Source organism: Emys orbicularis, chromosome 1 (genome assembly GCF_028017835.1).
Source record: "Emys orbicularis isolate rEmyOrb1 chromosome 1, rEmyOrb1.hap1, whole genome shotgun sequence".
In the NCBI taxonomy this organism is placed as follows: Eukaryota; Metazoa; Chordata; order Testudines; family Emydidae; genus Emys; species Emys orbicularis.
In genome coordinates this window covers 256,664,628-256,687,044 of record NC_088683.1, presented here as the reverse complement: position 1 = coordinate 256,687,044, position 22,417 = coordinate 256,664,628, and the positions used below count along the sequence as shown (strand labels likewise).

General features: G+C 41.5%; 1 protein-coding gene across 1 annotated transcript in view; it reads left to right on the top strand.

The window, feature by feature from the left end:
- Positions 1 to 22,417, top strand: part of TMCO3 (transmembrane and coiled-coil domains 3) — a 55,944-nt gene that overhangs the window by 7,591 nt on the left and 25,936 nt on the right. The window contains exons 2-6 of the mRNA XM_065422251.1: positions 10,821 to 11,000; positions 13,446 to 13,637; positions 15,353 to 15,481; positions 18,735 to 18,827; positions 20,264 to 20,450. Of these exons, the coding sequence (XP_065278323.1) occupies positions 10,821 to 11,000; positions 13,446 to 13,637; positions 15,353 to 15,481; positions 18,735 to 18,827; positions 20,264 to 20,450 (781 nt within the window). The remainder of the gene's footprint in view (positions 1 to 10,820; positions 11,001 to 13,445; positions 13,638 to 15,352; positions 15,482 to 18,734; positions 18,828 to 20,263; positions 20,451 to 22,417) is intronic.

The following is a 22,417-nucleotide window of genomic DNA, read 5'->3' as shown; positions in this document are numbered from 1 at the left end:
TGTCTTACCAACGCTGAGAGGCCAATTAAGTAAGAGGGGGAAAAAAAAACACACTTTTGAAGTGATAATCAAGATAGCCCAGTACAGACAGTTTGATAAGAAGCAAGTGTGAGAATACTTACAAGGGGAGATAGATTCAATGTTTGTAATGGCTCAGCCATTCCCAATCCCTATTTAGCCCTGAGTTGATTGTGTCTAGTTTGCATATCAATTCCAGCTCAGCAGTCTCTCGTTGGAGTCTGTTTTTGAAGTTTTTCTGTTTTAAGATAGCCACCCGCAGGTCTGTCAAAGAATGGCCAGACAGGTTAAAGTGTTCTCCCACTGGTTTTTGAGTATTATGATTCCTGATGTCAGATTTGTGTCCATTAATTCTTTTGCGTAGAGACTGTCCGGTTTGGCCAATGTACATGGCAGAGGGGCATTGCTGGCACATGATGGCATATATCACATTGGTTAAAACTTCAAAAAATTTTTTTTTTTTCCCCCTCTTACTTAATTGGCCTCTCAGAGTTGGTAAGACAACTCCCACCTGTTCATGCTCTCTGTATGTGTGTATATATATCTCCTCAATATATGTTTCACTCTATATGCATCCGAAGAAGTGGGTTGTAGCCCACGAAAGCTTATGCTCTAATAAATTTGTTAGTCTCTAAGGTGCCACAAGTACTCCTGTTATTTTAATGGAAAATAGGTATCATTAATTCACATGGTTTTTCTAATAAAGTCAGTGTGATGTTTGGCACTGCATTTCTTCAGCCAATTTTTCGTAGTTGGGAGAGTAGGATGATATTCCCATTCGTAAACAATCGTCAAGATGGGCATCTGTAAGCCGAGATCTGTATTTTGATTTTATGATGTTCATTGTTGAAAACAGAACTTCGCAGAGATAAGTGGAACCGAAATAAGATTTTATTTTGTATGCTACATTTTTTAAGGCAGGAAACTTTTTTCGGTCAACCAGATTGCAAAAGTTTTCATCTGTTGCGCAGGATTTTAGAACAATATCATTCTGAAGGTCCAAAATCTCCAATTCCACGTCTTCTGTTCTTACTTGAATGAGACTCGCAATTGATGTAGCCATTTCTGTTACCTCTATTTGGCAAGTAAAAGGATTCACAAGAAAGGCAACTACAGGCTCAATGATGGTGAACTACTGAAATCTCTTTTCGAATTGTTCCAGAAGTGTTTGAATGTGGATAACAAATGGTGATGGGTTAAAATCACCGTCATACCATTTTCTTCATACTTGGGAAATGTACGAGAGACTTCATCGTCATATGTGACATCCACAAGATCAGTTTTGCTTTGAATGATTTTACAGAATCTATCATTTGAGCCACATGTTTGTCGTTTCCCTGGAGCTCAAGATTTAAAATGTTCAATTTGTCAGTGATGTCGGCAAGAAAAACCAAGTCTATTAAGCAGCTGGAGTCTTCTAGTTGCTCGAAGTTCTGATTTGTGGACTTCGGAAATTCTTTGATCTCTTCAATTAGGCTTAAAAAACGTGCAATAACTTTACCTTTGCTCAGCCATCGTACTTCTGTGTGCAAGATAAGATCAGATTGTTTATCATCAACATCTTCCAACAGGGCCTTAAAAAGTCGGTGTTGCAAAGGTTTCGCTCGAATAGAGTTAATTATTTTAATAACGACATTCATGACGTGTTGAAAAGAGAGAACTTTGACGCACAAAGCTTCTTGGTGGATAATGCAATGATAAGACATAAAGTTCGGAAAGGATTCATTCTTCTTGCAGAGTGCAATGAATCCATTGACGCTGCCCATCATTGCTGGTGCCCCATCAGTGGTGATCGCAGACAGCTTGTGTAGTGGCATACTAATTGATGTGTATGATTTGAATAAATTATAGATGTCCTCACCCTTTGTTCACCCTTTCATAGGCAATGCTTTTAGTAACTCTTCTTTTACGGTGAAGTCACTAAATACCATCCTCACCATAACTGCCAACTGCGTTGTATTCGATATATCTGTCGACTCATTGAACTTCAGTGAAAACCAGTCACACATTTCCAAGTCATCCTTTAGCTGAGTTTGCATGTCGCTTGAAATTGCATGTATCCTCCTCGTAACTGTGTTGTTTGACAACTGCAAGTCTTGTATTGCCGACAAAATCTCACGCTTGTTAGGAAATCCTTGAAATAGGCAATCAGCACCAGTCAAAAATGCTTCCTTAAACGATTCACCATCTTGAAAGGGTTTTTTCTTCTTTGCGAGCAGATGAGCAATTTTAAAGGAAGCAATAGTAGCACTTTTAGACTCTACCACTTGTCTAGTGAAAACAGATTGCTGGGCAGATAGGTTTGATTTGAGTGATTTTTCTTCTTTCTCAACTCAGATTTAAGTGGATGGCTAATGTCAAAAGAGCCGTGATTAGTTTGGAAATGGCGTTCGACGTTATGTTTTTCGGCACTGCAACAGTACCACCGCACAATAAGCAAACACCTTTCCCTTTATTTTCAATAAAACAATAGGATTTTTCCCACTCTGCGTTGAAATAATACATATATTGTCTTTTATTTGAACCACTAATTTTTGGGGCAAAATGTTAAAAAAAAAATAATAATAATAATAATAATAATAAATCGCAAAGCACAAGAAAACAGCAGTATCAGTGCAGCAGAAGAATACTCACATATAGGGCTGGCTCCAGGTACAGCGGAGCAAGCACGTGCTTGGGGCGGCACATGCTAAGGGGCGGCATTCCGTCCATTCTTGGGGCGGCAGAGTCCGAGTGGGTTTTTGGTTTTTTGGGTTTTTTTTTTTGGTGTGCTTTGGCAGTTTGGGCAGCGGCCGTCCGAGCCGCTTTTTTTGTGTGTGTGTGTGTGTGTGTGGCAGTTCTGGGCAGCCTGCAGCCCCGGAGTTCTCTGTCCCCGGCAGGCACGGGGCCGCGGCTTCTCTCCCCTGCTGGGCACTACTTTTCACACCATGTCACTAGGCGGGCGCACATAAATGCCCTGGCGGGCGCCATGGCACCCACAGGCACCGCGTTGGGGACCACTGCTCTAGAGGATGGAGAGTGACCAAAAGCTCCATTTATCTTTCAGTAACTTCAGATTTACCAGGCACCTACTAGCCAGATGCTGATACAAAAAGCAAAGCTGGCAAGTAGTGTCCAGGGACATATCCTGATAGTAATTCCACCACTCTCCCCTTTCCTAATAGCAGAGGGTGGGTTCTCAGCAGGGGATTGCCCTTAAATCTTGCTGGTTGGTCCCATTCTTGGTACCCACACACTCAAGGGCACTCACCTTTACCCAGTTCCTAAGGCACAAGGCATAACCTGGTTGATTTAGGCACCCCCACCCTTACCCAGTTCTTAGGGCTCTGGGCGTACTCTTCTGTGGGTTTGCAGGATCTTTTTACCAGTGAAAGAGCCTTACATAGTAATATCCTTATCTATTTATTAACAATTACGAAGCAAAATACACATGCTAAGCATACAATGCTATGCTCACCAATCCTGATCATGCAGGCAGACTTTCCCTGTTGGCCAGGCAAGGTCGGTCTCATCTGGGTTCTGGTTGCTGCACGTCACAGTTGTGCAGAGGATTCTTAGCAGCTCTGATTTTAGGTGGTCTCTTGGGGGGTGAGTTCTTCTTCTTTCAGGTCTTTCCTCCTTTTTCTTCTTTTCCCTTTTCCTTTCTTTTTCCTTCCCAGCTGGTCTCCTTCTTGGACCTCCGTTTATATAGTGAAACTTGAGTTCTGCTTAGCTATACCTTAACAAATAATTTTACTAAGATATTACAAAATAATTCTTTGACCAAGCCTAACATATTGCAAAATAAATCATACCCCCCCACCACTTCAGTTTATTTAAATCTTGTAAAATTAATTATGCAACAGACAGAAACAATCAAAGAACCAGACAGATAAACAATAGAGAAGTGGGGTCCATAAAAGCAAAACAATAAAGAAGTAGAGATTTCACATCCACAACTGTTGATAAGTGATTCCTTGCCTGATTAGAATGCCATCAAACAAAGTTTTCTTTAAACATCTTAAGAGATTCCTTGCTTATCTGGTGACAGGTTTCAGAGTGGGTAGCTGTGTTAGTCTGTATTAGCAAAAACAATGAGGAGTCTTTGTGGCACCTTAGAGACTAACAAATTTATTTGGGCATAAGCTTTTGTGGGCTAAAACCCACTTCATCAGATGCATGGAGTGGAAAATACAGTAGAGAGGTATAAATACACAGCATATGAAAAGGTGGGAGTTGCCTTACCAAGTGGGGGGTCAGTGCTAACGAGCCAATTCAATTAAGGTGGAAGTGGGCTAGTCTCAACAATTTTCCTCCTGCTGATATTCACACCTTCTTGTCAACTGTTTGAAATGGGCCACCTTGATTACGTTGAATTCATTAGCACTACAAAAGTGATTTTTTTCCTCCCTTCTTGTCAACTGTTGAGAATGTTTTAGCCCATGAAAGCTTATGCCCAAATAAATTTGTTAGTCTCTAAGGTGCCACCAGAACCCCTCGTTGTTCTTGCTTATCTGATGATGGTTGGTAGTATTAGGAGGGGCACCTTCTTAACAGCCCAATATTACATTGTTTTGATATAATTTAGAAGGAATGTGAGGATGTGACTTTCTGCTTCTTGACTCATGGCTGCTGCTCTCCTAATATAACTGTAGAAAAAGGCCTCAGACCTTACATCCTCATTTTGCATATTTCTAGGTGTTTAGTCCTCTGGCTAGTAGGTGTCTGTAAATTTTTCAAGCGCAGATAATACTGGTACAGATTCTGCCATTTTGTGTTCTGGTGTCTCATTCCATCCAGTGTGAGGCACAGTGCAGTGTGTGTACTATCATATGCTTTTGACTAGGTCTGTTCAAAGCAGCAGCTTTGAAGCAACATTTTCTTTTCATGGACCCACCTGCCATTCCTTGCAGATGGCTCCCTCTGCTCCATTGCAGGATTGGGACATTTGCAAAGCTGTGGTGTGGGTGGAATAGTGAAGGGCCCCCCTGGATAAATATTACAGAAGTTCTGCCTCCATCAGATGAAGAGGCAGTTGCAGCTAACTGCCTTTCAAGTGATCAGAGATCTTTTGTGTTACTGTTCAGGTCAGGGGTCGGCAACCTTTCAGAAGTGGTGTGCCAAGTCTTCATTTATTCACTCTAATTTCAGGTTTTGCCTGCCAGTAATATATTTTAATGTTTTTAGAAGGTCTCTCTCTATAAGTCTGTATTGTATAACTAAACTATTGTTGTATGTAAAGTAAACAAAGTTTTTAAAATGTTTAAGAAGCTTAATTTAAAATTAAATTAAAATGCAGATCTTATCAGTTTAGTGCAGTGGTTCTTAACCTGGGGTGCACGCACCCCCTGAGGGTGCGAGATGCCCTTTCTGGGGGTGCAAAACATGCAAGATTTTTTTTAGAAGGTAAATCCTCGAAAACACAAATTAAGCACAGGCACATAAGTACAACTACTTTGTTTCATCAAACCTATGTATTAACATTATACATTTTTTAATTACTGTAATATACAAACAAAATTTTTAAGTTTTCAAGGTTTTAAGCTAATTGTAGTGTAATTTTTGATAAGGGATGCAAGAACATATTTTGAGAACTCCAGACTGTCAGCGGCCTGAGCGGGGTCGGGTGTAGTGTATTAAATTGCTCCCCCATAGGAACGTGCTACTTAGGGTGTACTACTTACAGCTTCCAGTCCTGATGCTCTGAGTGGCATGGTAAGGGGACGGGGAACAGGGGTGGTTGGACAGGCGTGGGAGTCGTGGGGGGCCTGTCGGGGTTGGGGATGTGGTTAGGGGTAGGGGCAGTCAGGGACAGGGAGCGGGGGGGTTGGATTGGTGGGGGGTTCTGAGGAGGGCAGTCAGGGGGCGGGGGGTCCCGGGAGGGGGTGATCAGGGGACAAGGAGCAGGGGGGGTTGGATGGGTGGGGGGTTATGAGGAGGGCAGCGAGAGGGCGGATAGGGGACGGGCTGTTTGGGGATGCACAGCCTTCCCTACCCATGTGTAGTGTATTACGTTTCTCCCCGTAGGAATGTGCTACTTACGGTGTACTACTTACGGCTGCCAGTCCTGGTGCTCTGCAAGTAGCACATTCCTACGGGGAGAAATTTAATATACTACACTGGCGGACAGAACCCCAGACTGGTGACGGGCTCTGGTCTGGGGTTCCGTCCGCCAGCTCCTGCCAGCCGGGGTCCCGGCTGCCGAGCCCGCTCCCGGCCTGGGGTTCCGTTCACCCAGGCCGCCAGCGGGCTGAGCGGGGGCGGCGGCGGCGGCTGGGACCCCGGCTGGCAGCAGTGTGCCAGTAAAAATTGGCTCGTGTGCCGCCTTTGGCACGCGTGCAGCAGGTTGCCAACCCCTGGTTCAGTGTAGCTAATCTCTGTTTTCAGTTTATAGCCTTATTTACTTTACCACAGTTGATCTCTAACTTGTTTTTTCTCCAGTTTGTCCTGACCTAGGGGAGGAGCTGGCATGAATTGCTCCTCTTGTAAGGAAAAATTGCCTGGATGCTAAAGGCATCCTATATTCCTCTCACTGTCCAAGGAGAGTGTCTGTGCATCAGATTCAGAATTGCTGGGAGAGGTTTTTACCCTTCAAGCGGTGCTTTCTAGCCGAGATCTATAAAGGGTTGGGAAGCATGCAGTCTCCCAGAAAAATAGGAAAGTGCAAATATTCTTTACCGAGGACTACACAGAAGAGCTAAAGCTATTGACATTTGGCCTGGCCATATTTGCTGTTAAATTCCCCCCCAACTCCACTTATTCTAGAAACATTGTCAGAGATCTTTCTGGCAAAGGGTAATTTTCATCATGCCAGTGAGACTGTGGGTTCTGGCAATTCTAAACATGTTAATAAACAAATCTGCACACCAAGGCCAGGGTTTTCATCACAACCTGGAGTCTTTGACTGGAAAGAGTTTTAAAGGGATAATCTGAAATGACAGGGTTGCTCTGAACAGATTGTTGTCACTAAATGGGATGGACTTGTCCTCTGCATCAAGGGGAGAACAATGTTATCTATAGAAGAAAGAACTGCTCATGTCTCGTGCTACATGCAATACAATTTTTTATGCTTGGTCTTGGTGTTAGGTCCATTAAGATCCAGATAGTGGCTGTCACTATTGTTTTGGATCCAAATAAAAGCAGAAGCCTGTCATCACATTCTATTTTCTAAATTCTTACATGCTCTCACTAAATTACTGCATCTCAGTCTCTTAAAAATGTTTCCCTGTACCACCTTCATTCTCTTCCCTATCCCAAAGAAACTCAGTGTAATATTTTGTGCTCTGACCGAGAGGGCGGATTAAAAATCAACAATTCTTTTGGAAAAACTCAGATTGGATTTTTTTATTTTATTTAAATTATAACAAATTCAGATTTAATTTTAAACATTTATTTTTAAAAAGAAAACTTAATACAAAATATGTTAAGGCCTAAACTTATTAACATTTCTTAAAACATTTATTTAAAAATAAATATGCTGAATCCATGAGCCTTTATCAAAAACATTGAGTTAAAGGCTACTTTTCTATATGAAGAATCAGGGGAAAAACATCTAGCTTTTGAAGTCAAGCTTTATAAATCTGGCACAATAGGTCAGCCTAAGTAATTTAGGAGACTATCATTTTGAATAGACTTAGGTGAGGAGGAACTTAAGCTTCAGTCATTTTCACTTACGTATATTTGAAATTTTTCTCAAGGCTGACTTGAAATATTAATTCACTGGCTATGGCTAATCCTACTGTTTTAATAAATCATTTATTTGTAAATGTGCTGCATGTTGTGATAACTTTAAATGTTTTGGCTAAATCTCTTATTTTGTTTAATAAAAATAAATTGGATATACTGTTTTGTGTTTTTAATTAAATTCCAGTTACCATCCTAATGCACCTTGACACAAATCATGAGAAAAAGTTAATTAGTTAATAAGCAATATATCATTCACCATTTTCTAACCTACTAAAATGTACAGTTAATAAGAATATGAAAATATTAAGCTATATAATTGCTTAAATAAAACATATATAGTTATAGTGTACCCTCCTAGGTAGCAGAAAGATGCACTAGATTTGGTACAAAGACTCTAGTTGTAAATTAAGATGTTTTAATGGTTATATCAGTCAATGAGAATGCACCTTTCTTTAGAAAATAACAAGTACAAATAGAAAAGTTGATTAAAATCAATTAAATCAAGGCTTTCCAGTTGGTGATTTAAATGGCCTTGATTGAAATCACTCCACCCCGTTGACAGAGCATTCTTTAAATCTCTTGCTTCAGTAACTACTTCTCTATTAAGGGTTGCAATCTTAGGGCTTGGCTACACTTGCAAGTTAGAGCGCATTAAATCAGCCACGGGTGCCCTAACTCCTGAGGTGTCCACACTGGCAAGGCACTTAGAGTGCCTGGACTCTGCAGCTGGAGCGCTCCTGGTAATCCACCACCACGAGAAGCATAAAGCTTGCTGCACCCTGGCTGAAACGCCCGGGTGTCAGTGTGGACGACGTGTTGCATTACTGCGCTGTGATTGGCCTCCAGAAACGTCCCATAGTCCCCTGAAGTCAAGTGGCCACTCTGGTCATTGTTTTGAACTCGGCTGCAGGCATGCGGATATCCCCTCTCAAAGCTCCGTTTCTGACAGCTGGCATGCTTATCTGCTCCGGGACAAAGCAAACCATTACTGTGGAATGCTGCTGCTGTGAGTGTGTGTGTGGGAGAGAGAGGCGGGGGAGGGAAGGGGGGGGTCTGCTGTTGTCTGAACTTACAAGACAGCATGCTGACACACTCTCTGCCCCCCAAAACACACTGTCTCTCCCCCCACATACACACAACACACTCCCTGTCACACTCCATCCTCCCCCCCCCCCCCCCCCCCAATTTGAAAAGCATGCTTCAGCCACTTGCACACGGGGATAGCTACACAATGCACTGCTCTTTGTGGCATTGCAAGAGCTGCTAATGTAGGGTTACCACATTTCAATCCTGTAAAAAGAGGACACTCCACGGGGCCCTGGCCCCGCCCCAACTCCGCCCCCAGGGTGACCAGAGCAAAAAAAAAAAAAAACGGCGGCAGAGGGAGGCCTGGGAGACGCAGGGGGAGCGTGGGGCAGGGGTGAGTGAGTCCGGCCTGGCCCCGAGCGCAGGCAGGACTTGGGCGCAGTACCTGGAGGGAGAGTAGGGGGGCGGCCAGCGGGGCCGGGCGGCGCCTTTTCCTTCTCCCCACCTGGGCAGCCGGACTCGGGAGCAGCTGCTGCTGCAGCTCCCACTGCTGCGGGGGGAGGAAGCGGCCAAGCACGTGGCGCTCGGTGGCTGCGGCTCTGGCGCGTGGGCCCGGGCCTGCTGTGGGGACCCAGCAGCGCGCACGCTGCGCCCAGCCCCTGGCCAGTCGCGTCTGGGCTGGCTGCCCAGCTGGTGCAATCCCGTGGGTGGCCCCGGGGGGAGGCATCGGCAGCCCCATTTGTTCCCCTGCGGGACCCGAGCGGGACGGGGGGGCTGGGGCCAGCTGCCCCCACTCCAGGGCCACCTGCAGGATTGTACCAGCTGGGACCCCGCAGCAGGCCCGGGCTCAGGGGGCTCACGCCCTGGGCGCCAGAACCGCAGCCGCCGAGCACCACATCTGCAAGTGTAGCCAGGCCCTTAGTAGTTATAACCTTGACCAGGAGCCTATTTGTGCTGGTGCACTGTCAATAGATAATATTGCACCTTCCATTGTTCTGCTATCCTTTCTGCACCTGAAATTCCAGAGGAGGAGGAGAAACAGCTAAAATTCGATAGTGAAGCCGTAACAGTATATTTGTAATGTACTGAATCACAAGATGTCAGCACTTTGTTCTTCCTTACATCTGAAGTGCAGGTACCAAAAGACTTGAGACTAAATGCATAAGACATTGAATTGGAAAGGTGCACAAGAAATCCGGCATTTAATTGCCTTCTGACATCAGGGCACATAATACAGCTGTGTCTTTTTATACAGAGTGAGCAGGAACCTCAACCATTTATGCAAGGCAGCTACTTGATTGTTGATCTCTGCTTTTTCCAAGTGCTACAAATTGGATCTCTGGTTGGTATCTGATACTTTATTTAGCAGAGGGATCTCTAGGTCACAGCCAAACCAAATACAGGCTTACCTTTTTGTTTCATCTTGTTCTCTATTTAGAATGCTTTTTCTCAGTGTAAACGCTTTTTCTGATTAGCTAAGGGTTAGCAGATGCATCTTTGAAAAATAAATGTTTTCTTACCTGCTAATTTCTGTTGTTTGAAAGCATGCTAATAAATCTCATCTTCCTTTTTCTGAGCTCACTTGACATGTTCATGTTTTTTCTGTTTATGGTTGCACAATTGTGGTCTTTTATTAACAATTTCCTGATTTTATATAGAGGTTTATAAAACTTTGAGCATATTTTCCATTATATTTGTTTGCTTGGTAATAGCTAGTGAAGTCATACTTTTTACTTCACTATGCTCTAACTTCCTTGTTAAAGTATATTTTTTCAATTATACTTGGCATTGGAATTAATATATCTTCTAGAGAGTTTCTTAGGGTGTCCCCTCTGGTCCTCAGCTTTCCAACTGCTTTTAAATGTTATAAAAGAACAGAGGAATCTATCTGTAAGAACTGGTGGATGAGTCTGTTCAAGTAACAAATAAAAGGTAGAAAAACAACTGTGAAGTCTCAGTAGAATTATTTTCATAAAATTTGCTATGAAGTTCTAATTCTTGTAAAATATTTTGTTTCAAAAATAGTATAAATAAATGTTAATAAGGTGGAATGTTGTCCTGTTCAAAGATCAAATAAAAACTTCATTGTTATTTGCTGTAAAATCCAACAGGAGGAAACCGAGTATGTTGAACTTTTAGCAGCAGAAAAACATCAGGTTGAAGCCCTTAAGAACATGCAGCATCAAAATAAAAGCCTGTCCATGCTAGATGAAATTCTTGAAGATGTTAGGAAAGCAGCCGATAGGCTGGAAGAGGAAATAGAAGAACATGCCTTTGATGACAACAAATCAGTAAGTGACATTGTAGAAATCATTCTGCTTTTTAATTCATATACTTTCATTTTTAGATCTAACGAAGCATTGCATTGATGCTACTTTTATGTCAGATGTAATAAATAGTGGTAATAATTTAGTGACAACTTTAAAATATTTGACCTTATTGCGTATCGTTCATGTCCCCTGATTCCCACAGAAGAAATTGCTTATTTAGAGCTATTTTGACTGCTTTCCAGGAAGCAGGTTCTCTCAGCCATCTCCCTTATCACTAGTATTTTTTGTCTCTTAAATATGATTGCCACTTTTAACTACACCTCTACTCCGATATAACACGGCCCAATATAACATGAATTTGGATATAACGCGGTAAAGCAGCGCTCCGGGGGGGGGCCCGCGTACTCTGGCGGATCAAAGCAAGTTTGATATAATGCGGTTTCACCTATAACTCGGTAAAATTTTTTGGCTCCCGAGGACAGCGTTATATTGGGGTAGAGGTGTATTATGTTGTGGAACAAAGTTGCACATCATGATGTTGACATAACTGTTCAGGGTCCTCTAGCCCCATGTTATTTGGGGTCTCTAGGCTCTCAAAATACAGGCTCACCCTGTTAAAATTAGCCTCCATTTTTATTTCTGATTTTTTTCTCTCTCCATTTTTGTTGAGAATATAATGGGAGAAGGAGAACCCTTGAAATTAAGTTTCACAGTCCGAAAAAAGCAATAGTGTGCAAGGTAAGGGCATGAAACACCTCTGTTGCATTTGCAGTGGCTTTTTTCCACTTGGACTTCATCTGCTTTCAGTCTCTTGGACTACTTCCAATGGCTCTGTGGGTGTGGGAGACTGGGGGAAAGAAATAATCCCCAGGTTAACCTTGTGTGTGTGTTGGAGGAGGGAACACATCCATTTCTCCATGCCTTCCATCAGCCTTCCTTAGATCCTCTCCAGTCAGTCCTATTATCTGAACATAAGGTCGCAGCTTTTTGGCCTTGGCTTCTACTCTTGGAAGTTCTGGTGGGAAAGGCTTTTGTTGGCTTGCAGTTCCTGGCACAAGGTCTGTGCAGTTCATGAGTTCTGTTATGGGGGACTGGAAGTTGTCCTTTAGGAGGGAGCCAGGGCCTCTCTAGGCCTCTTTCATGGTGGCCTCCTGCTGGGAAGCAACTAGCTGTTATGTTTTTCTCTACTCTAGGCTGGCCCATCCTTGTAGATGGGGGTCATGGTTAGCAGGGGCACCAGTGACCAGGGAGTAGTTGGCAATAGCACTGTGTTCTGTTACCCCTGCTAGTAGTGGTATAGCCTAATGGAGTCAGGCTGTGTGGAAGGAGGCCAGGTTTGTCTGCAGACCCCTTCCTGCTTATTGGCAAGAGGTTGAATGGCTCCTTTTTCTCCAATGATTTCTTTTCTCTTTTCCTCCCTGTGCCCCTGCTAGTGGGGGAGAAGGAATCAAGTACCAGTCGGAGGCCTTCTCAGGTCTCCACTTCAGTTTAGCAAGAAGCATTCAGTATTTTCTTGTAATTTTTCTTAAACCAAAACATGTAACTATGCCAGCTTGGGCTACAAACCAGACTTTTGTAAGGAAAAGAGCACTATTAACAGAGACTCAGTAATCTAAACATAAGTTTTTATCAAAAATATAACCAACTAGCATAACACAATAGGGATGGTATCCCTAGCCTCTGTTTGCCAGAAGGGAATGGGCGACGGGAAGAATCACTTGATTACCTGTTCTGTTCATTCCCTCTGGAGCATCTGGCATTGGCCATTGTTGGAAGACAGGATAATGAGCTAGATGGACCTGTGGTCTGACCCAGTATGGCCATTCTTATGTTCTTATAAAAAGGAAAGGAAAATAATTCTGTTAAGCCTCTTATGCAAGATAACAGCAATCGCATATAAAACAGGCAAATAGGACTTTGTCATGTGCAATCCACATACAATAAATACTCCTTTAGGAGACAAAATCCAGAAGTGGCCCATTGGCCCATTAGATGTTCAGAGTCCTCAACACTCACTTTTAATTAATAACACCTAGCGCTTATATAGCACCTTTCATCTGTAAATCTCAAAGCGCTTTAGAAAGATCAGTATTATCCCCATTTTACATACGGGGAAACTGAGGTACAGGGCAAGTGAAGTGACTTGCCCATGGTCACTCAGCAGATCAATGGCAGAGCCAGGAATAGAACCTTGTCTCCTAAATTCAGTCTGGTGCATTATACACTAGGCCATACTGCCTCCCTTCCAACACTGACATCACTCTGGTGCCATCCATGCCTGCCCCCATCAGTGTCTGTATTCCCTAAATTCCTAATTGTATTAACTTTATTACAACAAACCCTCAATAGCTAATCAGTATTTGAACTTGTTTATACGTTTGTTATATAAAAAGCAGATTGTGTAAAAATATCAGTCTGAGACTTGAATATCTACTTTTCTACTGAGAAATGCTTTCTTTCTGCCAGGTGAGAGGTGTTAACTTTGAAGCAGTTTTAAGGGTGGAAGAAGATGAAGCAGACTCCAAGAGAAATATTTCAAAAAGAAAAGTGGAAGATGACCTGGGTCTTAGCATGCTTATTGATTCCCAAAACAATCAGTATATACTTACCAAGCCCAGGGATTCAACCATCCCTCGTGCTGATCACCATTTCATAAAGGTAAATTGTTATACATTTATTTAGAGTATTGTCTATTGTGATCTAGTAAATGGAAAAGTTCTCAAATTCCACCCTTCTTCCCTTATCAAAAACTTAGTGTTGCGCTTAACTTGATCTTCCTGAAGATAAGGAAAAGAATGTATTTTACATGTTCAGAACACTATTATCAGCCCTTAACTTTTTAAAATCAAATCTTTTAAAAAAATTTAAGACATTTCTTCAGACAAGGCAAAAACACTAGTCTTCTTTCAGCCCTTTGTACTGTTCATACTAAGATTAGTTTAAAATCAAAATTTTCTGCAATCTGATAATACCAGTCTGGAAAACTTGTATCAGTTATTCTCATCATGTGAGTTTCTAGCAGAACCACCAGTCAACATGCACCAGATGTTTTGGTGTAAAGGATTCTTGGTCTTGCCCTGTCTCTCCCAAACACACATTTCTTGTGTTTCCTCCCTCGTAGTGAGTCATTTCCCTTTCATCAGGACTGTGAACCGTTGCCTAAAAGGGTCTTAGAGCATTCTCTTGTTCCAGGACCCTCAATCTTCAGATCAGTTTGCAGTTCCAATGAATCTGTGGTGGTGCTGCAGAATCTTTTGCAAGACGTACGAAACTCTGTTCTGTCTGTTCACTTTCCGGTAGGAGACATAACACTTCCTTTGTTTTTCTCTAGCTAAATTATTAGAAGAAAGAAATGGGCAAAGAAAGATGCAAAGGTTATCTGATTTAGAACTTGTAGTATGAAAGCCTGGGACCGCCTCCTTTTTGGGATGTGAGAGGGGAGTCCTGGATAGAATTAGAGATGCAAACCTGTAGTCTTTTCTATACTTTTTCACCAGACCAACATTTAATATATCTACTGAGACGTTTTTGCCACATTTTTGGCCAGGTTTGAGATCAGTTGTCTGAAGACTTTGCTACATGAACCCCCGCCATTCTCTCCTGTAAGGGACTAATTCCAGACTGATGAATCCAGAAATTGCAGAAGTTAGAATGTTTATATGTAAATGAGTTTCTGTATTTTGGATAACGCCAGTTTGGAAGGTCTCTCATTAGTATTGCAGATATTAATTCTTTGATATACATGGTTCATTAGCATTCTTGTTGTTCATTTTGAATTTTTTTTAACTACAGTTGGTTGGTTTTTCATTTTGGAATATGAGCTACTTTTGACTGATACTTTTTATTATTATGGATTTAGCTCTTCCTTTAATATTTCCTTGTATTTCTCTCTTATGGAAGCTTCATTTGGGAAGGTCAAGAGAGACATGGCAGGATTAAAAGTCCTCAGAGCCAAAACTTTTGGCATATCACTGACTGATCTGTGTGTCAGATCTTTCTTTCTGACTTGTGTGCTGAGAGCAGCTTTCCAGAGTTGTGTCTAATATACAGAAACATCAATTACAGGTTAAAAAAATTACTTTTTTAATCATCTCAATTGCAAAAACAGGCAATGTCTATTAAATTTACAAAACACAACTCTGTTCCTCAGTTTCTTAATCTGTAAGTGGTGGTGGTGGTGATGCTTACTACGTAAGAGTTTTGAGGCTCAGTTCATTCATATCTGTAACATGTTTTGAACTCTGTGGATGGAAGATATTATATAAATTTATTTTTACATTGCCACTAAACTTTAAGGTTGGGAATAGCCCTTAATTTCGCCACAACTTCCTCATGACTTTTATATTAATATATTAATCAATTTTATACACTAGGATATTGTGACCATAGGAATGTTATCTTTGCCATGTGGCTGGCTGTGCACAATGATAGGATTGCCAACCATGTTTGGGTACATCATTTGTGGAGTACTCTTGGGACCATCAGGATTAAACAGCATTAAGGTAAGAGAGTGAGACTTTTGTATTTATTTATTTTTTTATGCCTGCCTTCATTTTTAGGGTTGCTTTAACAATTTTTTTAAAGTTTTATAGTATTGCCAACTTCCATTGCTCAAAAATCATGAGAGGCCCCAGAAAATCATAGGATTTTCAAGAGACTACATCTGGTGTTTATTTGCCTTCTGATTTCAGATCCTTTAGCATTCATTCATGTTTTCAAGTTTTTCTCCATCCCCATGAAGGATAGAAACTTTCTTTTTTTAAATGAAAGAAAGGGAGTTTTCTCTAGGCTAATTACATTGAGAAATTGTTTCCCTGTGGAGTTGGAATAAAACCCTACTTTTCCGTATTATAGTTGCTCCTACTCAGGAGCTCTCCTGTGATCTATGCAGTATTGTAGCCATGTTGGTCCCTGGATATTAGCAAGACAAGGTGGATGAAGTAATATCTTTTATTGGACCAACCTCTGTTGGTGAGAGAGACAAGCTTTTGAGCTTACATAGAGCTCTTCTTCAAGTCTTTTCCTGTGATCTGTCATGTTTCTCCAGAGTAAGATAGTGTGAAATAATTCTTAGGTTAGTGAATTTTATTTATTTATGCTATCGCCTCTGAATTTGAGAAGGATGTGGCCTGTAGGAGGAGGGGAGAGGCAGGCTAGATTCTAGTCTGGGGAGGCAGAGAGAACATCTCTCAGTTCCCCATAATCAATGGTGGTGTTTTATTCCATTTTCTATCTACCTCTCTTGCTCTGAATCTTCTAACTGTTGAGAAGTATTCAGTGATGATGCTGTTGCTACGGGAAGAGAGGCATCTGCCTTCTCCACTTTGCTGTCACCGTGTCATTTTCGCCCTGCAATGAAAGGCAAAGAGGTGGCAGAGTGATCACAGAGATACAACCACAGCGCTTCTGAATAGCAGAGAGAAGAACACCAACTTGAGTCTATCGGGATGAATTATAGGCAGAGAAAATATTCAGCACTGCAAAGCACTATAGTAGCTAGGCAGAGGCTCCCTCCCTTATGAAGACATCAGAGATATGTGTCCCCTGAGGTGTGATTTAGGACTGCCTTTGGCTTCATGTACATTTAGCTCAGGAGACATCAATCCATATTCAATATGTGCAATTAATAGGCATTTATTTACAAATTTACCAAGTTCAGCCCTTTTAGAATCTCTAATTTAAATTTAAATCTGACAGAATTATTGCCAAAAACACCTTACAGTTATTTTCCAAAAACACAAGAGAAAAAAACACTGTGTGAAATTCTTGTCTATGTAAACAGGAGTTCTAGGCCTGTTTCCCCTGCTATAAAATGGGAAATTAGTTGAGTAAAAATGGATCTATGAAACTGTAATCAAAAGATCTCAAAGTGCTTTACAAACACTGAAGAAGTATTTAATGCAAACCACACAAGGATTGTTATGAATTCCTTTTGTAGACAAAATACATTGAACATTTTTAGAATTCAAAACTTTATAGATGAAAATTAACTTATGGGTGGTATTTTCAAAAGTACTTGGCATTGGCTTAACTCTGCTCCCATTGACTTCAGTGACCATTTACATTTTCAGAACATAACGTGTCCACTAAATAATGGCATTGGTCTCTTCACCTTTAAATTAATTTTAATGCAATTAGTCATGCACTTGTCAGGTTCTAACAAAATTATATTAGTGCATTTATTTATAATCACTGTCAAATACTGAAGGCTGATAATGTTACAGGTGGGATTTTCAGCAATGTTCAGCATTGGCCTCTGCAAACTTGAGTGCTTTGAAATCTTTCTTTGCTTTCTGCATAGCCACAGAATAAAATCTTTAAAAAAATGTATTTTGTAATCAGACTCAACTAGACAGTCAGTGACAAATTTTATGCTATCTCCCTCTTGCTTCATCTGTCTCAGGCAATCTGTAAACTGTGAGGACAAAGCAGAGGGGGGGAGTTTAGGGACCATTGTAGCAATAGCAGAGAACAGAAGATTGTTTTAAGTCCCACCAAACTATCGATAAAATGATCTGTTGGAGGAACAACAAACTTGTCTTAAACTCAAGTTTTCATCTTCCTTCATGCATTCCTAGAAGAATACAAACAAAAATGGCTGAAATGAGTTTTGTCAATCTTAGCAAAAGTCCACTGCAGACTTAGCATGCAAAACTTCAGTTTCCAAGAGAGATTTTTGCCCAATAAGTGAGGGATTGAAAATTGGAGAGAAGGTAAGTAAATGAATATGTAATTTAAAAAAAAAAAAAAAAAAGTCTATGTACTTACAGTAGACACATGCTCAAAAATTTGACTGTTTAGTGATAAAGATGTTTTAGAACAGATCAGGGGTCCGCTGTAATTTTCATAGTGTGCAACACATATTAATAGAGAGGTTGTCTTGCAGAATACCACCTATGTGCGATTGCGCAGGCCATCACCCCCGTTGTTCCCAGTCACATAACATGCCAATATCACTTTTCAAAGTAACTGCTGTCGTTGCTGCAAGGAAGTATTTATGTATTTTTAGCTGTCTAAAATGTGAAATGTTCAATCACTTATGAAAAAAACTAATACCTACTTTTGCTCTGCATTTAATCTCTTCCTACCATCTGTTCTATTTTTCTCTCCCCTTGCTGCACCCTGTACATGCATCTCTGCCACCTGGTCCCCTTGTTTTGGCCTGCACCTGCTTCCCTGCTGGTTGGTTTCCTTCTCCTCTGGAAATGTTCTCCAGCTGCTCCATTATTTTTTTCTACTCCTCGGGACATTTGTCTCCTAATGGTGACTGGTGGCTCCAATTCCTGAAGGCATCTCTTGTTCCCTTTTCACCACTCTTTATGTAGCAACAGCCCCTAAAAAGAGGCAGGTTCCTTCTTGTTTGTAAGTCATCTTTGTAAAAGAGAGGCTGGCCACCTTCAGAAATAGTTGTGAACAAAGAGAGCCAGCACCATATGACTACCAGTAAGTGCTCCAAAGACCACAATGTGGGTACTGCCTAGCTAAAATAGTAATGTAGATGTGATTATACACCTCTACCCCAATATAACGTGACCCGATATAACATGAATTCAAATATAACGCGGTAAAACAGTGCTCCGAGGGGGGCGGGGCTGCGCACTCCGGCGGATCAAAGCAAGTTCGATATAACGCGGTTTCACCTATAACGCGGTAAGCTTTTTTGGCTCCCGAGGACAGCGTTATATCGGGGTAGAGGTGTATTCTATTATAGTAATCAGACTAGTACACTGAACATTTTATATTCTTATTTTGCAGTCGATTGTACAAGTGGAAACATTAGGAGAGTTTGGTGTGTTCTTCACTCTGTTTCTAGTTGGTCTGGAGTTTTCCCCTGAAAGGCTAAGAAAGGTATTTGTGTATAAAACTTCTGCATTTCAGGATTTGATTGGTGATGTTGAAGTTATCAATTATATTTCAGCATTTAAAAGCCTGTCTACGATATATCTTAATGTAGTTTGACCATGATTTTTAAACGTAAGAGAAATATCTCTGGTTCTTTCCTCAGGTACTGGGAGTGAAGGAGGAGATAGAATGCAAAAAATGTTATCCTAGTGCCTATTTTAATATCTATCTTGATTTTCACAGAACAGTTCATGATTTCTAGGAAATTAAAACACACATTTACTGCAGGGAAATCCAACTATATTATATTGTGATGTTGAATCCAGTTGTAGAGGTGTAGACATCACAATGTTGTGAAGCAGGCATGTGTCCTGCAAGGCATAGTTAATGTATTAAACGCCACATGATGGATTTACAACATAAAGTGTACTGGATGAAATGTGTTGTTAGAGCCTGTTGGCCCTTGATTAGACATGTACCTTAGTATAACCTAATTTATATATTGAGACAGTCAGACTTCAGCAAAAAAGGGACAAATATGTTAAAGAAAAGTTGACTTGTTAATGTAGAGAGTCCGGAACTGCAGCTGGTTTTATGATATAAGATTAAGATACATTAATTTTAATTGGAAATATATTGTTACAAAATTATTAAAACGAGCACAATAATACAAATAACATTAATAGTTAAAAAGACATATTTTGCATGGTTTATGTTTTGTTTTAGATTGATGGTTCAAAGTCAGTGAGATCACATAAAAGGAGATCTATTTTATTGATATGTGGACAATGATATGGGTATCTCAGTTTAATTATATAAATTATATTCACTAGACACTCATAAATTACAGATGTTAAAGATGAAGGCCTATTAAACCGTATACTAGTCGATACCTTGCCATTGCTGGATTGAGTTGTACCTGCTACAATATATTTTGTAGTGTTTTGTCCTGTCCTAGTTTTAAATAATTTTGGGGGGTGGGGTTTCTCTTAAAAACTGTTCCATAGCATGGTAGCTCTCATATTTGGGAGGTTTTTCCTGATATTTAACTTTTTTTTTCCTTTTCTTTATTTTATCCCATTACTCCTAGCATCATGCTAAATAATTCCTCTGCCTACGTGGTGTTTGTATAGTTCAATTTGTCAACAATTACCAAGTCAAGCCATCTATCCCTTTAATTATTTTCATTTCTCTTCTCTGAACTCCCTCCAGTTTATCTAATACATCTAATGAGGTACCCAGCACTGGACAAAGTCTACCAGGTGCTGTCTCAGCAGAGCTGTGTAGTGAGGGGCTATTACTTCCATGTGATTTTGGGCTGCAAAGTTATACCATAGATCTCTTTTACTACTCACTTGCGTTGAAAACCAATGTAACATTCATCAATGAGAGAATAACCCTCAGGTTATACAATACAAATCTAACTGTGTGTTATCCTCAAGGTGTGGAAGATATCTTTGCAAGGACCCTGTTACATGACACTTCTGATGATTGCTTTTGGCTTACTATGGGGACATTTACTACAGATTAGACCAACACAGAGTGTCTTCATTTCTACTTGTTTATCCTTATCCAGCACACCCCTAGTATCCAGATTCCTTGTAGGGAGTGCTCGAGGAGATAAAGAAGGTAGGTGCAATTTAGATATGGATTGTCCCAATGACAGCACTGATTAAAAATGTCTGTAATAAATTCTCAAAATGGTTGAGCATCATACTAGTGACATGAGACAAAATAGAAAAAAGAGCATTGCTGTTATTATGTTATGTACTAACTTGATGGGGAGCCAAGAATATTATTTTGATAATACCGAGCATTGGTGCTTGCTTGTTTTTGTATGGTTTGAACTGGCCCTCTTCCTTGAAAATATAAGAATCTTAATAGATAATAGCATCATGTATTTATAAGGTGTCGTGTTCTCTTTTATGACATCCCTCTGTAATGGAGTCCCACATTGATTTTAACCCTTTCAGCCACAGGTGATTTTCATGTTTATGCTAAATCGCCAGATTAAGACTGCTACGACCAATCTGCCATGAGGGCAGAAAGGCCTGACCCAGTAACCTGCACCTTCTTTCTGCAGTCTGAGGCCTGCTAATGTACTCTTTCCCCCAAATACTTTTAGCTTCATATAGGTGGATGTGCTACAGCATGATCAGTGAATAGTTTTTGGTTAAATAAATATCTAAGAAAATTACGAATGGAAATTTCAGGGCTCTGAGTCTGAAAGTTTTCCTTAAATTATGCACTTATTCTGCATTTTCTAGTTTTTTCCTTTTAGAAGAAATGCACTTCCATTCCTACACGCTTCATGTAGTGTAATTCTACTCTGTGACTGTAAAAATGCCAATGTGTAAATTCCATGTTTAATTATTTGCTCAGTTTACAAGTGAAAAGATTCTTTTTGGTTTTGTTTTCAAACTGCCAGCCCTACAAGTCAACCTGGATTCTCTGAGTCAAAATTTGTTGTTTACTTCTCATTTATCATTACGAAGGCTACGTTTATGTCATGGAAGTCACAGAAGCCATGACTTCCAGAGACCTCCATGACCTTTTCTGCTTCAACCCCTGGGTCTGTGGGACTGGAGCTGGCAGCCAGTGGGGCCCCGGCAGGGTTCCAGCGACAGGCGACAGCCTCCTCAGGGGGCCCTCCTCAGAGTTAAAGCAACTGGGGACAGCCTTGTGGGGGGTTGGGGGGGAGAACCATGCAGCTCCTAGCCACCACGGTGGCAGGGGAAGCTATGGAGCCGCATCAGCAAAAGTCACAGACAGGTCACAGCTTCCATGAATTTTTGTTTATTGCCCGTGACCTGTCCGTGACTTTTTTACTAAAAATAACCATGACAAAATCTTAGCCTTAATCATTACCAGTAATAAAGGTTCTTCAAGTCAAATGATTACTCCTCTGAGAATTCTACGCCATTGTGTGTCCACAGAATTCATGTCGCCCCCAATTTTTTTTTTTTTTTTTTGCGTCCCGGCAGAAAAATGACTTTCTAACAAGGAAGCAAAGGGAAGCTGCAAGAGTGGTCACGTACCCCTCCCCAGCAGCACGGGCACGTCACTTCACTGCTGGCTGCTTCGGGTGCCTGAAGTAAATCACCATGGCGGGGAGGGGAGTGGCAGGGCTGGGGATGCTCCAGCCAGTAGCTCCTACCCTGCACCTGGCTCAGCTGCTAGTCCTGTCTAGGCTGGGGGCAGGGGAGGATGGGACATCCTCTTCCTTGCAAGGAGTGGCTGGGTCTGGGTCAGACCCATCCCCAGAAACCTTCCCAGGCTGCAGGAAGCTCTGCACACACACTCCGCTTCCTGCCCCCATCGCTGTTCAGCCATGGGGCGAGGGGTCACTATATCGGGAGTTGTTCCCCCGTCCGCTCAACTCCTGTGCATCCAGACCCCCTGCCAAGCCTCACCCCTCCGCACCCAGAACCCCTGTACCGAGCCCTCCACCTGAATCCCCCATGCCAAGCCTCACTTCCTGCATTCAGAGCCCACCTGCACCCAGACCCCCACCCTTGGACCCAGGCCACCTCCTGCTGAGCTCCCCGCACTCAAACCCCTATCCTGACGAACCCCACCTCCCTGCACCTGGACCA